Source organism: Neovison vison, chromosome 11 (assembly GCF_020171115.1).
Source record: "Neovison vison isolate M4711 chromosome 11, ASM_NN_V1, whole genome shotgun sequence".
In the NCBI taxonomy this organism is placed as follows: domain Eukaryota; kingdom Metazoa; phylum Chordata; class Mammalia; order Carnivora; family Mustelidae; genus Neogale; species Neogale vison.
Window position 1 is genome coordinate 197,312,275 of NC_058101.1, and position 16,248 is coordinate 197,328,522.

Genomic DNA, 16,248 nt, shown 5'->3' on the forward strand with positions numbered 1-16,248 from the left:
CTGAATCACTTCCCATCAGGCCTTCTGCCTAGTTTATACTCGCACAACCTCGAGAGGCTATTCCCCTAACAGAACAAAACTGGTCATTTGGAAGAATGTTCCTCTATTCATAACCCGTGCTGGTTTACACCCAGACTGCTAAACTCCGCGGATCTGACTGTATTTCCAAATTCTGGCACCTGGCTGTCAGGGTAGCTAGCTAGGAAGGTAGAGCGCAGCAGGAACGGTTCCCTACCCTTGGCCTGGCTGGCTGGAGTACCCAGCTTGTAGGTTAAACCTAGCTTCCTCCAGCCTCTACACACCGACACCCTCTCAGCTGCTCCACCCCTCAGTGGCAAAATGTGCTCTTAACGGCTTTCAAACCACAAGCTAGAGCCACAGTATAAAAATGAGGTTTAGGGGCGCCTGCATGGCTCTGTCAGTTGGGCGTCCGACTCTTGACTGCAGCTTAGGTCTTGATCTCAAGAGTCCTGAGTTCAAGCCCCACACTGGGCCCTGCACTGGGCGTGAAGCCTACTTAAAAATTCTTGAAGAATGAGGTTTAGTTGACCAGAATGGAGCCAGTTGAATGAGGGGCCCCGAGTGGCCTATGTGTTACCCAACCAGGCTGCATTCTGCTAGTGATTCCATGGTCGCTCTGGTGGCAGCAAGAATCCTCAGCAAAGTGACGGATGGGCACTGATGGGTCGCTCGGGGAGGTACACAAGGACAGTCCAGCAGAGAGCTGGCAATCTCACTTACCGAGGTCTACGAAAAGATGCTTTTCTCCTACGTTATTCTTCACAACTAAAAATGATAGGTCAGGACTGCTCAGCTTAGCTGAGCCCGGGCTCTCCCGTTCCTTTGAATTCCAGGCCCAGCTCTCTCCTCTGTCTGTATCTGAGGACATTTTGCTACAGGAAATTCCTTGTTTAATTGGCGTTTCAGGAAAACGGGAAAATTCATGGCCCGTGGTCTCTGAAGTACTACCGTCATCTTCCCTGCCAATTAAATGAAAAGCAGGCTGCAAAATTTTTCTCACAAAATTACCTAGAAAAAAAAAAATACTATGATTAACCTAATTCTTTTCTACAAACTGTAACTCAAGATCTAGGCACAAATCTACACATGACAATTTTATACAGCAAGGCTTCTTTTTTTGATTTCTGGTTTTAAAACTGAGTTGTTATTACAAACCGTAACATACTTCTGCTGTTACTTCCTTCCTCTTGGGCAATCTTTTACTTTTTCAATTCCCACTGACAGGGACACTTGGTGTCACTTATAATAAATATCATAAAAGACGTGCCACCAGAGGCTCCTAGGTGGCTCACTCAGTTAAGTGTCCCAACTCCTAATCTCAGCTCAGGTCTTGGTCTCAGAGTTGAGAGTTCAAGCCCCACACTGGGCTCCACACTGGGCATGGAGCCTACTTTAAAAAAAAAAAAAAGATTCCACCAAAACGCTGCTAGAACTAAGACATGAATTCAGCGTAGGATATAAAATCAATGTACAAAAATCTGTTGTATTTCTATACACCAATGAATAAGTAGCAGAAACAGAAATTAAGGAATCCACCCATTTACAATTCCATCAAAGACAGTAAGATACCTAGGAATAAACCTAACTAAAGAGGTGAAAATCTGTATTTTGAAATCTAGGGAATACTTATGAAGGAAATTAAAGAGGACACAAATAAGTTGAAAAACATTCCATGTTCCTGGATTGGAAGGACAAACATCATTAAAATGTCTGTACTACCCAAAGCAATCTGCACATTTGATGCAATCCCTATCAAAATAACACTAGCATCTTTCACAGAGCTAGAACAAATAATCCTAAAATTTGCATGGAACCATAAAAGACCCCGAATAGCCAAAGTGATCCTGAAAAAGAAAACTAAAGGTGGGGGCTTCATGATTCCAGACTTTCAGCCCTATTACAATGCTGAAATCATCAAGACAGACATACAGATTAATGGAACAGAACGGAAAACTCAGAAATGGGCCCACAACTATATGGTCCACTATTCTTTGACAAAGCAGGAAAGAATACCCAATGGAAAAAAGATGGTCTCCTCTACAAATAGTGCTGGGAAAACTGGACAACAACATGCAAAGGAATGAAACTGGACCACTTCCATACGCCATACACAAAAGTAAGTTCAAAAATGAAGGAAGGACCTAATTGTGAGGAAGAAAACCATCAAAATCCTCATGGAGAACAGAGGCAGCAACCTCTGCGACCTCAGCTGTAGCAAATTTTTTTTTAATTTTTAATTTTTTATAAATATATATTTTTACCCCCCGGGGTACAGGTCTGTGAATCGCCAGGTTTACACACTTCACAGCACTCACCAAAGCACACACCCTCCCCAATGTCCATAACCCCACCCCCCTTCTCCCAATCCCCCTCCCCCCAGCAACCCTCGGTTTGTTTTGTGAGATTAAGAGTCACTTATGGTTTGTCTCCCTCCCAATCCCATCTTGTTTCATTTATTCTTCTCCTACCCACTTAAGCCCCCATGTTGCATCACCACTTCCTCATATCAGGGAGATCATGTGAAAGTTGTCTTTCTCTGCTTGACTTATTTTGCTAAGCATGATACGTTCTAGTTCCATCCATGTTGTCACAAATGGCAAGATTTCATTTCTTTTGATGGCTGCATAGTATTCCATTGTGTATATATACCACATCTTCTTTATCCATTCATCTGTTGATGGACATCTAGGTTCTTTCCATAGTTTGGCTATTGTGGACATTGCTGCTATAAACATTCGGGTGCACGTGCCCCTTTGGATCACTACGTTTGTATCTTTAGGGTAAATACCCAGTAGTGCAATTGCTGGGTCATAGGGCAGTTCTATTTCCAACATTTTGAGGAACCTCCATGCTGTTTTCCAGAGTGGTTGCACCAGCTTGCATTCCCACCAACAGTGTAGGAGGGTTCCCCTTTCTCCGCATCCTCGCCAGCATCTGTCATTTCCTGACTTGTTCATTTTAGCCATTCTGACTGGTGTGAGGTGATATCTCATTGTGGTTTTGATTTGTATTTCCCTGATGCCGAGTGATATGGAGCACTTTTTCATGTGTCTGTTGGCCATCTGGATGTCTTCTTTGCAGAAATGTCTGTTCATATCCTCTGCCCATTTCTTGATTGGATTATTTGTTCTTTGGGTGTTGAGTTTGCTAAGTTCTTTATAGATTTTGGACACTAGTCCTTTATCTGATATGTTGTTTGCAAATATCTTCTCCCATTCTGTCAGTTGTCTTTTGATTTTGTTAACTGTTTCCTTTGCTGTGCAAAAGCTTTTCATCTTGATGAAATCCCAATAGTTCATTTTTGCCCTTGCTTCCCCTGCCTTTGGCGATGTTCCTAGGAAGATGTTGCTGCGGCTGAGGTCGAAGAGGTTGCTGCCTGTGTTCTCCTCAAGGATTTTGATGGATTTCTTTCTCACATTGAGGTCCTTCATCCATTTTGAGTCTATTTTTGTGTGTGGTGTAAGGAAATGGTCCAATTTCATTTTTCTGCACGTGGCTGTCCAATTTTCCCAACACCATTTATTGAAGAGGCTGTCTTTTTTCCATTGGACATTCTTTCCTGCTTTGTCAAAGATTAGTTGACAAAGAGTTGAGGGTCTATTCTGGGCTCTCTATTCTGTTCCATTGATCTATGTGTCTGTTTTTGTGCCAGTACCATGCTGTCTTGATGATGACAGCTTTGTAATAGAGCTTGAAGTCTGGAATTGTGATGCCACCAACTTTGGCTTTCTTTTTCAATATCCCTTTGGCTATTCGAGGTCTTTTCTGGTTCCATATAAATTTTAGAATTATTTGTTCCATTTCTTTGAAGAAGATGGATGGTACTTTGATAGGAATTGCATTAAATGTGTAGATTGCTTTAGGTAGCATAGACATTTTCACAATATTTATTCTTCCAATCCAGGAGCATGGAACATTTTTCATTTTTCATTTCTTTGTGTCTTCCTCAATTTCTTTCATGAGTACTTTATAGCTTTCTGAGTATAGATTCTTAGCCTCTTTGGTTAGGTTTATTCCTAGGTATCTTATAGTTTGGGGTGCAATTATAAATGGGATTGACTCCTTAATTTCTCTTTCTTCTGTCTTGTTGTTGGTGTAGAGAAATGCAACTGATTTCTGTGCATTGATCTTATATCCTGACACTTTACTGAATTCCTGTACAAGTTCTAGCAGTTTTGGAGTGGAGTCTTTTGGGTTTTCCACATAGAGTATCATATCATCTGCGAAGAGTGATAATTTGACTTCTTCTTTGCCGATTTGGATGCCTTTAATTTCCTTTTGTTGTCTGATTGCTGAGGCTAGGACTTCTAGTACTATGTTGAATAGCAGTGGTGATAATGGACATCCCTGCCGTGTTCCTGACCTTAGCGGAAAAGCTTTCAGTTTTTCTCCATTGAGAATGATATTTGCGGTGGGTTTTTCATAGATGGCTTTGATGATATTGAGGTATGTGCCCTCTATCCCTACACTTTGAAGGGTTTTGATCAGGAAGGGATGCTGTACTTTGTCAAATGCTTTTTCAGCATCTATTGAGAATATCATATGGTTCTAGTTCTTTCTTTTATTGGTGTGTTCTATCACATTGACTGATTTGCAGATGTTGAACCAACCTTGCAGCCCTGGAATAAATCCCACTTGGTCGTGGTGAATGATCCTTTTAATGGACTGTTGAATCCTATTGGCTAGTATTTTGGTGAGAATTTTTGCATCTGTGTTCATCAAGGATATTGGTCTATAGCTCTCTTTTTTGATGGGATCCTTGTCTGGTTTTGGAATCAAGGTGATGCTGGCCTCATAAAATGAGTTTGGAAGTTTTCCTTCCATTTCTATTTTTTGGAACAGTTTCAGGAGAATAGGAATTAGTTCTTCTTTAAATGATTGGTAGAATTCCCCCGGGAAGCCGTCTGGCCCTGGGCTTTTGTTTGTTTGGAGATTTTTAATGACTGCTTCAATCTCCTTACTGGTTATGGGTCTGTTCAGGCTTTCTATTTCTTCCTGGTTCAATTTTGGTAGTTTATATGTTTCTAGGAATGCATCCATTTCTTCCAGATTGTCAAATTTGTTGGCATAGAGTTGCTCATAGTATGTTCTTATAATAGTTTGTATTTCTTTGGTGTTAGTTGTGATCTCTCCTCTTTCATTCATGATTTTATTTATTTGGGTCCTTTCTCTTTTCTTTTTGATAAGTCTGGCCAGGGGTTTATCAATTTTACTAATTCTTTCAAAGAACCATCAGCTGTAGCAAATTCTTACTAGACATGTTGCAGGAGGCAAGGAGACGAAAACGAAAATGAACTATTGGGACTACATCAAGATAAAAAGTTTCTGCACAGTGAAGGAAGCAATCAGCAAAACTAAAGGCAACCTATGGAATGGGAGAAGATATCTGCAAAAGACCTATCTGATAAAGGGTTAGTATCCAAAGTCTATAAAGAACTTATCAAATTCAAATACCCATAAAACAAATAATCCAGGGGCACCTGTATGGCTCAGTTGGTTGAGTATCTAGTTCTTGGTTTTGACTCAGGTCATGATCTCAGAGTTCTGTGACTGAGTCCCATGTTGGGCTCTGGGCTCGGTGGGGAGTCTGCTTGAGGATTCTCTCCCTCTGCTCCTCCCCCAGATCTCTCTCTCAAAACAATAAATAAGTCTTTAAAAAACAAAAAGAAATAATCCACTTAAAACATGGTAGCAGGGACGCCTGGATGGCTCAGTGGGTTAAAGCCTCTGCCTTCGGCTCAGGTCACGATCCCAGGGTTCTGGGATCGAGCCCCACATCGGGCTCTCTGCTCAGTAGGGAGCCTGCTTCCTCCTCTCCCTGCCTGCCTCTCTGCCTACTTGTGATCTCTGTCTGTGAAATAAAGAAATAAAATCTTTAAAAAAAGAAAAAAAAGGGTAGCAGACATGAATAGACATTTTGGCAAAGAAGATATCCAGACGGCTAAAAGACCTATGAAAAGATGCTCCACATGAGTCAGCATGAGGGAAATACAAGTCAAAACTACAGGGAGATACCACCTCACACCATTCGTAATGGCTAAAACTAACAAGTCAGGAAAGGAAGGATGCTGGTGAGGATGTGGAGAGAAGGGAACCCTCTTACACCGATGGTGGGAATGCAAACTGGTATGGTCACTGGGGAAAATAGTATGGAGGTTTCTCAAGTTAAAAATAGAACTATCCTATTGACCCAGCAACTGTACTAGGAAGTTGGGTACAAAAATATAGATTCAAAGGGGCATGTGTACCCCAGTGTTTATAGCAGCATTATCAACAATAGGCAAACTATGGAAAGAGCCCACAACTATGGAAAGAGACAGTGTCCACTGTCTGGTGAATGGATAAAGATGTGGCATGTACACACACACACACACACACACATACACACGTGCGCGCGCTGGAATACTACTCAGCCAGTATAAAGAATGAAATCTTGCCATTTGCAATGACTTGGATAGAGCTAGAGTATATTATGCTAGGCGAAATAAGTCAATCAGAGAAAGACAAATACCATATGATTTGACTCATATGTGGAATTTACGAAACAAAATAGATGAACATATGGGAAGGGATTAAAAAAGAGAGAGTAAGAGAGAGACTAGAAGGAAACCAAACCATAAGAGACTCTTAAAGATAGAGAGCAAACTATGAGTTGATGGAGGGAGGTGGGTGGGGGCTGGGCTAAACGGGTGGTGGGTGTTACGGAGAAGGAGGGCACTAGATGTGATGACACTGGGTATTCTATATAAGTGATGAATCACTAATCTACCCCCTGAAACCAGTGGTACACTATATGGTAACCAACTAGAATTTAAATAAAAATCTAAAAACTGCCCGGTGACCTGACCTGCAAGATTCTCTAATTACTATTATTTTGAAATAAATGTTTTTATTCCAGTGTAGAAGTTAAAAATAAGTAAATAGATCATCTTAGAAAGGAAGGTTGGTTTGAGGAGATGTGTCACTGTTACTACCATGAAGCTGGGCCTAACATACTGTCACCAAGAGAGCATCACTTTGATTTTATTTTTATTTTTAAAGATTTTATTTATTTATTGGAGAGAGAGAGAACAGAGCAAGAGCGAGAAAGCACAAGCGGGGGTGGGGTCAAGGGAGAGGGAGAAGCAGACTCCTCCCTGAGCAGGGAGTCCAACGCCTCAGGGCTTGATCCCAGCACCCTGGGATCATGATCTGAGTCGAAGGCAGACGCTTAACAACTGAGCCACCCCCCAGGGTGCCCCAAGAGCACCACTTTTATTAATACAAATTGAGTAGACGTGTCTTGACAATTAATGGGTTAAAGAATGAAAGGTTTATATGCATCAACAGTGCTGCCAAGATAACGCACATCAACACCATCATCTCCTTGAGTCAGGCTGTCAGGTTTCTCAGAGCTGCCTCTCTCTCCTTTTCCTGCCAGAATATGTCCTGGGAACCCTGACATTCCCAGCCATCACTTCCACAACTACTGTTCCTCCTCCTTTTCCTTCTCATTGGCCATGAGACGGGCTGTGGCACCGTAAATGAAGCCCAGACTGAAAGCAATTAAATACGTGTACGGCATTTCAGCCCTTACTCGAAGAGCTACCTTTACCAAGAAAAGATGGTACGACAATCCAGAGCTTCTGGAACTCTCAGGTACTATTTATACCACAAATTCAAGTGAGAATTTGGTTAAGTTGCTTCATCTATAACAATACTGGAGAAATGCGGTGTGGTAAGAGAAACTTAATTTTAATTTCTAAAACTGCTATTGTCAGGGTTTGTCACTTTATTTACCGGTTTACACTTTTTTTTTTTTAAAGATTTTATTTATTTATTTGACAGAGAGTGAGAGAGCACAAGCAGGGGGAGCAGCAGACGGAAAGGGAGAAGCAGGCTCCCCGCTGAGCAGGGAGCCCCACATGGGACTCGAACGCAGGACCCTGAGATCATGACCTGAGCTGAAGGCAGACGCTTAACCAACTGAGCTACCCAGATGCCCGCAGCTTAAACTTTTAAATCACAGGATACACATGCTTTAAATTCAAAATTCTCTTTCTCCAAATTATTCTCTGCTCAATGAAACAAACCCAGTAGTTCATAAAACACTATACATCAAAATGAAAGCAGAAGCATTTGATCCTTGCAATGACATGCGGGTATGATTATCTCTGGAACGAGGGAACTGAGGGTAAATACTGAGTAAAAAGAAATCATGATGTAGCACAGGACAATAAAGCAATACGAACATAAGTGGGTAACATTAATGTTCCTGGAAATTACATCTATTTGACGGGAGCAGTGGGAGAAATGAAGGCACGGGAAGGGAGCCCTCGCCAGGCAAGCCCTGGCCCACTCATCTCCGGCAGGGAGCGAAGGCCGCAGGGACGCAACAATGACAGTATGAGCAGCATGAAGTCAGTCCAGCAGAGGCTTCCAGTTCTTCCCCAGTCTTACCGCCCTCGCCCTCCTCATCAATGCAGGGACAGGTGTTTTACTGCTGGGGATAACTCAAAAGAACGTATCAATCCCAGGAATTCCGGATCCTACGGCAGGCTGGCAAAAGTGTATTTCAGGCAGAGCAAACTTACAGACTTGGCCAACATTCTCTGATGGCTTATGCTTACTCTAATTCTGCTTTCTGGCAGGCTGACAAGGGGAGCTACAAATGTCACCAAGACATATGTGGAGGGACGGGAACTGAAGGGGAAATCTTAGCCTAATTTTATCATCTCTGCATCTCTGGTCCCGGCAGTCCATAATTCTGGAGGAAAGAAATTTCGGCCCCTTTCTGCTCTCCCCGCCCCAGGTTAGCCTCAAACTTGTATCTCCATACTTCTGTGTATGCTGTTCTGCCAGTAAAGCCTTTCTTACTTTGTTTCTCTAAAGAAATCGGATTTAAAGCCAGCTTGAATGTCTTCTGCTTTCAGAAGACATCTGCAGCAGAGACTGCTAATTACCCGACAAATCTCTATTCCCTGCCCTCCCTAGCAACCAGTCTCGATGTTCAGCCTTCCGCTGGGAGCTGCAGAGCAGACTCAAGGAGTGAACAGAATGAAGGAGGTGTCTTGCTTAAGACTGTGGCATGGGGATCTCGGTGCTAGAGCCTTCTTAGCAGTCTTCCACTCCCCACATTCTTACCAAATGCCTGCTTGTATTTCATTGCTGTGGCACTATTATTGATAAAGACATTATTACGCGCTAAGCTCTGAAAATAAAAAGTGAATAAGAAACTGTCCCTGCCCTAAAGAAACATGAAGTGGAACTTAAGTAAAGAATACAAAACAGGGAGAGGAGTCAATATGGTGGAGAAGTAGCAGGCTGAGACTACTTCAGCTAGCAGGAGATCAGCTAGAGAGCTTATCTAAAGAGTGCAAACACCTGCAAATCCATCGGCAGATCGAAGAGAAGAAGAAAAGCAATTCTAGAAACTGAAAAACAACCACTTTCTGAAAGGTGGGACTGGCGGAGAAGTGAATCCAAAGCGACGGGAAGATAGACCCCGGGAGGAGGGGCCGGCTCCCGGCAAGCGGCGGAGCAACGGAGCACAAAATCGGGACTTTTAAAAGTCTGTGCCGCTGAGGGACATCGCTCCAGAGGCTAAACCGGGGCGAAGCGCACGCGGGGTCGGCGTGGCCTCGGGTCTCGCAGGGTCACAGAAGGATCGGGGGTGTCTGAGTGTCGCAGAGCTTGCGGATATTGGAATGGGAGAGCCGGCTGCAGAGACAGAGCCGACAGTGAGCTCGCAGCTTGGTGTTGCCTTGAGCCAGTCGCGCGCTCGGTGAGCTCGGACTGCAGCCAGAGGTTGGGCAGACGGGAGTTACTAGGAGCTGTTCGCTGAGGGCGCACTGGGGAGCGGGGCCCCGGGCTTTCGGCTCCTCCGGGCCGGAGACCAGGAGGCCGCCATTTGTATTCCCGTCCTCCGGAACTCTACGGAAAGCGCTCAGGGAACAAAAGCTCCTGAAAGCAAAGCCGAGCAGATCACTCAGCCTGGCCCCTGGTAAGGGCGGTGTAATTCCGCCTGGGGCAAAGACACTTGAGAATCACTACAACAGGCCCCTCCCCCAGAAGACCAACAAGAAATCCAGGCAAGACCAAGTTCACCTACCAAGGAGTGCAGTTTCAATACCAAGGAGAGCAGCAGAATTCCAGAGGAGGAGAAAACAAACCACGGAACTCATGGCTTTCTCCCTGTGATTTTTTAGTCTTGCAGTTAATTTAATTTTTTTCTTTTTCATTTTTTTTTCTCTTCTTCTGCTAAATTTTTTTTTAAACTTTTACCCTTTTCTTTTTTAACGTTTTTTAACTAGTTTATCTAATATATATACATATATTTTTTTCTTGTTTATACTTTTTTTATTCGATTTTTTAATTCTTTTTTCTTTCTTTATTTTTGAACCTCTTTTTATCCCCAAATCAGAAGAGATCCCAATCTCCTCAATCTCTTTTTTTAATTCTTGATTGAATTTTTAATTCAATCTCTTTTTTTAATTCTTTTTTTTTCCTTTTTTTCTTTCTTTCTTTTAGAACCTCTTTTTATCCCCAAATCAGAAGAGACCCCAATCACAAGAGATTGGGAGATCCCAATCAGAAGAGATCCCAATCAGAGGAGATCCCTCACCCAATCGTGAGGGGGGAGAAATTTCCCCTCACGATTTGGGATCTCTTCTGATTTGGTGAAAGCATATTTTCCTGGGATTGTTGCCACCCTTTTAGTATTTTACTTGCTCCTTCATATACTCTTAGCTGGACAAAATGACAAGGCGGAAAAATTCACAACAAAAAAAAGAACTAAAGGCAGTACCGAAGGCTAGGGACCTAATCAATGCAGACATTGGTAATATGTCAGATCTAGAGTTCAAAATGACAATTCTCAAGGTTCTAGCCGGGCTTGAAAAAAGCATGGAAGATATTAGAGAAACCCTCTCCAGAGATATAAAAGCCCTCTCTGGAGAAATAAAAGAACTAAAATCTAACCAAGTTGAAATCAAAAAAGCTATTAATGAGGTTCAATCAAAAATGGAGGCTCTCACTGCTAGGATAAATGAGGCAGAAGAAAGAATTAGCAATATAGAAGACCAAATGGCAGAGAATAAAGAAGCTGAGCAAAAGAGGGACAAACAGCTACTGGACCATGAGGGGAGAATTCGAGAGATAAGTGACACCATAAGACGAAACAACATTAGAATAATTGGGATTCCAGAAGAAGAAGAAAGAGAGAGGGGAGCAGAAGGTATACTGGAGAGAATTATTGGGGAGAATTTCCCCAATATGGCAAAGGGAATGAGCATCAAAATTCAGGAGGTTCAGAGAACGCCCCTCAAAATCAATAAGAATAGGCCCACACCCCGTCACTTAATAGTAAAATTTACAAGCCTTAGTGACAAAGAGCAAATCCTGAAAGCAGCCCCGGAAAAGAAGTCTGTAACATACAATGGTAAAAGTATTAGATTGGCAGCTGACTTATCCACAGAGACCTGGCAGGCCAGAAAGAGCTGGCATGATATTTTCAGAGCACTAAACGAGAAAAACATGCAGCCAAGAATACTATATCCAGCTAGGCTATCATTGAAAATAGAAGGAGAGATTAAAAGCTTCCAGGACAAACAAAAACTGAAAGAATTTGCAAACACCAAACCAGCTCTACAGGAAATACTGAAAGGGGTTCTCTAAGCAAAGAGAGAGCCTACAAGTGGTAGATCAGAAAGGAACAGAGACAATTTACAGTAACAGTCACCTTACAGGCAATAAAATGTCACTAAAATCATATCTCTCAATAGTTACCCTGAATGTTAATGGGCTAAATGCCCCAATCAAAAGACACAGGGTATCAGAATGGATAAAAAAAACAAAACCCATCTATATGTTGCCTCCAAGAAACTCATTTTAAGCCCGAAGACACCTCCAGATTTAAAGTGAGGGGGTGGAAAAGAATTTACCATGCTAATGGACATCAGAAAAAAGCAGGAGTGGCAATCCTTATATCAGATCAATTAGATTTTAAGCCAAATACCATAATAAGAGATGAGGAAGGACACTATATCATACTCAAAGGGTCTGTCCAACAAGAAGATCTAACAATTTTAAATATCTATGCCCCCAACGTGGGAGCAGCCAACTATATAAACCAATTAATAACAAAATCAAAGAAACACATCAACAATAATACAATAATAGTAGGGGACTTTAACACTCCCCTCACTGAAATGGACAGATCACCCAAGCAAAAGATCAACAGGGAAATAAAGGCCTTAAATGATACACTGGATGAGATGGACATCACAGATATATTCAGAACATTTCATCCCAAAGCAACAGAATACACATTCTTCTCTAGTGCACATGGAACATTCTCCAGAATAGATCACATCCTCGGTCCTAAATCAGGACTCAACCGGTATCAAAAGATTGGGATCATTCCCTGCATATTTTCAGACCGCAATGCTCTGAAGCTAGAACTCAACCACAAGAGGAAGTTTGGAAAGAACCCAAATACATGGAGACTAAACAGCATCCTTCTAAAGAATGAATGGGTCAACCGGGAAATTAAAGAAGAATTGAAAAAAATCATGGAAACAAATGATAATGAAAATACAACGGTTCAAAATCTGTGGGACACAACAAAGGCAGTCCTGAGAGGAAAATATATAGCGGTAAAAGCTTTTCTCAAGAAACAAGAAAGGTCTCAGGTACACAACCTAACCCTACACCTAAAGGAGCTGGAGAAAGAACAAGAAAGAAACCCTAAGCCCAGCAGGAGAAGAGAAATCATAAAGATCAGAGCAGAAATCAATGAAATAGAAACCAAAAAAACAATAGAACAAATCAACGAAACTAGGAGCTGGTTCTTTGAAAGAATTAATAAAATTGATAAACCCCTGGCCAGACTTATCAAAAAGAAAAGAGAAAGGACCCAAATAAATAAAATCATGAATGAAAGAGGAGAGATCACAACTAACACCAAAGAAATACAAACTATTATAAGAACATACTATGAGCAACTCTATGCCAACAAATTTGACAATCTGGAAGAAATGGATGCATTCCTAGAAACATATAAACTACCAAAATTGAACCAGGAAGAAATAGAAAGCCTGAACAGACCCATAACCAGTAAGGAGATTGAAGCAGTCATTAAAAATCTCCAAACAAACAAAAGCCCAGGGCCAGACGGCTTCCCGGGGGAATTCTACCAAACATTTAAAGAAGAACTAATTCCTATTCTCCTGAAACTGTTCCAAAAAATAGAAATGGAAGGAAAACTTCCAAACTCATTTTATGAGGCCAACATCACCTTGATCCCAAAACCAGACAAGGATCCCATCAAAAAAGAGAGCTATAGACCAATATCCTTGATGAACACAGATGCAAAAATTCTCACCAAAATACTAGCCAATAGGATTCAACAGTCCATTAAAAGGATTATTCACCACGACCAAGTGGGATTTATCCCAGGGCTGCAAGGTTGGTTCAACATCTGCAAATCAGTCAATGTGATACAACACATCAATAAAATAAAGAACAAGAACCATATGATACTCTCAATAGATGCTGAAAAAGCATTTGACAAAGTACAGCATCCCTTCCTGATCAAAACCCTTCAAAGTGTAGGGATAGAGGGCACATACCTCAATATCATCAAAGCCATCTATGAAAAACCCACCGCAAATATCATTCTCAATGGAGAAAAACTGAAAGCTTTTCCGCTAAGGTCAGGAACACGGCAGGGATGTCCATTATCACCACTGCTATTCAACATAGTACTAGAAGTCCTAGCCTCAGCAATCAGACAACAAAAGGAAATTAAAGGCATCCAAATCGGCAAAGAAGAAGTCAAATTATCACTCTTCGCAGATGATATGATACTCTATGTGGAAAACCCAAAAGACTCCACTCCAAAACTGCTAGAACTTGTACAGGAATTCAGTAAAGTGTCAGGATATAAGATCAATGCACAGAAATCAGTTGCATTTCTCTACACCAACAACAAGACAGAAGAAAGAGAAATTAAGGAGTCAATCCCATTTATAATTGCACCCCAAACTATAAGATACCTAGGAATAAACCTAACCAAAGAGGCTAAGAATCTATACTCAGAAAGCTATAAAGTACTCATGAAAGAAATTGAGGAAGACACAAAGAAATGAAAAATGAAAAATGTTCCATGCTCCTGGATTGGAAGAATAAATATTGTGAAAATGTCTATGCTACCTAAAGCAATCTACACATTTAATGCAATTCCTATCAAAGTACCATCCATCTTCTTCAAAGAAATGGAACAAATAATTCTAAAATTTATATGGAACCAGAAAAGACCTCGAATAGCCAAAGGGATATTGAAAAAGAAAGCCAAAGTTGGTGGCATCACAATTCCAGACTTCAAGCTCTATTACAAAGCTGTCATCATCAAGACAGCATGGTACTGGCACAAAAACAGACACATAGATCAATGGAACAGAATAGAGAGCCCAGAATAGACCCTCAACTCTTTGTCAACTAATCTTTGACAAAGCAGGAAAGAATGTCCAATGGAAAAAAGACAGCCTCTTCAATAAATGGTGTTGGGAAAATTGGACAGCCACGTGCAGAAAAATGAAATTGGACCATTTCCTTACACCACACACAAAAATAGACTCAAAATGGATGAAGGACCTCAATGTGAGAAAGAAATCCATCAAAATCCTTGAGGAGAACACAGGCAGCAACCTCTTCGACCTCAGCCGCAGCAACATCTTCCTAGGAACATCGCCAAAGGCAGGGGAAGCAAAGGCAAAAATGAACTGTTGGGATTTCATCAATCAAAAGCTTTTGCACAGCAAAGGAAACAGCTAACAAAATGAAAAGACAACTGACAGAATGGGAGAAGATATTTGCAAACAACATATCAGATAAAGGACTAGTGTCCAAAATCTATAAAGAACTTAGCAAACTCAACACCCAAAGAACAAATAATCCAATCAAGAAATGGGCAGAGGATATGAACAGACATTTCTGCAAAGAAGACATCCAGATGGCCAACAGACACATGAAAAAGTGCTCCATATCACTCGGCATCAGGGAAATACAAATCAAAACCACAATGAGATACCACCTCACACCAGTCAGAATGGCTAAAATGAACAAGTCAGGAAATGACAGATGCTGGCGAGGATGCGGAGAAAGGGGAACCCTCCTACACTGTTGGTGGGAATGCAAGCTGGTGCAACCACTCTGGAAAAAAGCATGGAGGTTCCTCAAAATGTTGGAAATAGAACTGCCCTATGACCCAGCAATTGCACTACTGGGTATTTACCCTAAAGATACAAACGTAGTGATCCAAAGGGGCACGTGCACCCGAATGTTTATAGCAGCAATGTCCACAATAGCCAAACTATGGAAAGAACCTAGATGTCCATCAACAGATGAATGGATAAAGAAGATGTGGTATATATACAGAATGGAATACTATGCAGCCATCAAAAGAAATGAAATCTTGCCATTTGCGACAACATGGATGGAACTAGAGTGTATCATGCTTAGCGAAATAAGTCAAGCGGAGAAAGACAGCTATCATATGATCTCCCTTATATGAGGAAGTAGTGATGCAACATGAGGGCTTAAGTGGGTAGGAGGTGAATCCATGAAAAAAGATGGGATAGGGAGGGAGACAACCCATAAGTGACTCTTAATCTCACGAAACAAACTGTGGGTTGCTGGGGGGAGGGGGGTTGGGAGAAGGGGGGTAGGGTTATGGACATTGGGGAGGGTATGTGCTTTTGGGTAAATTGGAAGGGGTGGTAAACCATGAGAGACTATGGACTCTGAAAAACAATCTGAGGGGTTTGAAGTGGCGGAGGGGTGGGAGGTTGGGGTACCAGGTGGTGGGTATTATAGAGGGCACGGCTTGCATGGAGCTCTGGGTGTGGTGAAAAAATAATGAATACTGTTTTTCTGAAAATAAATAAATTGGAAAAAAAAAAGAATACAAAACAACAACGACAACAGAAAAACTACCTCCGAAGTGCTGAATGCTTGGATGCCAGAAGTCCTGGGCTAGCTACAACCCAGATGAACCACCACCCTGAGTCTTAGGGACGTGACAGAAATGGCTGTTCATCTGATGATATCCACACTGAGTCTTCACAGACCAGGTAACTGGGTTATGTCTTTTCAGAGAGCAGCACCCAAAAGTCCAAAGGCCCACGGACAAGAGAAAATGTGGCCCTGGTGAAAGAAGACCTATTTTGTACCAGGACTGGCCCTTGT

General features: G+C 41.8%; 1 protein-coding gene across 4 annotated transcripts in view; it reads right to left on the bottom strand.

The window, feature by feature from the left end:
• The window catches only part of PRIMPOL (primase and DNA directed polymerase), a 69,286-nt gene that overhangs the window by 28,151 nt on the left and 24,887 nt on the right, over nt 1-16,248 (bottom strand). For all 4 annotated transcript variants that reach the window (XM_044225630.1, XM_044225629.1, XM_044225628.1 and 1 more), the window contains exon 9: nt 742-1,029. In XM_044225630.1, coding sequence (XP_044081565.1) covers nt 742-1,029 — 288 coding nt within the window. The remainder of the gene's footprint in view (nt 1-741; nt 1,030-16,248) is intronic.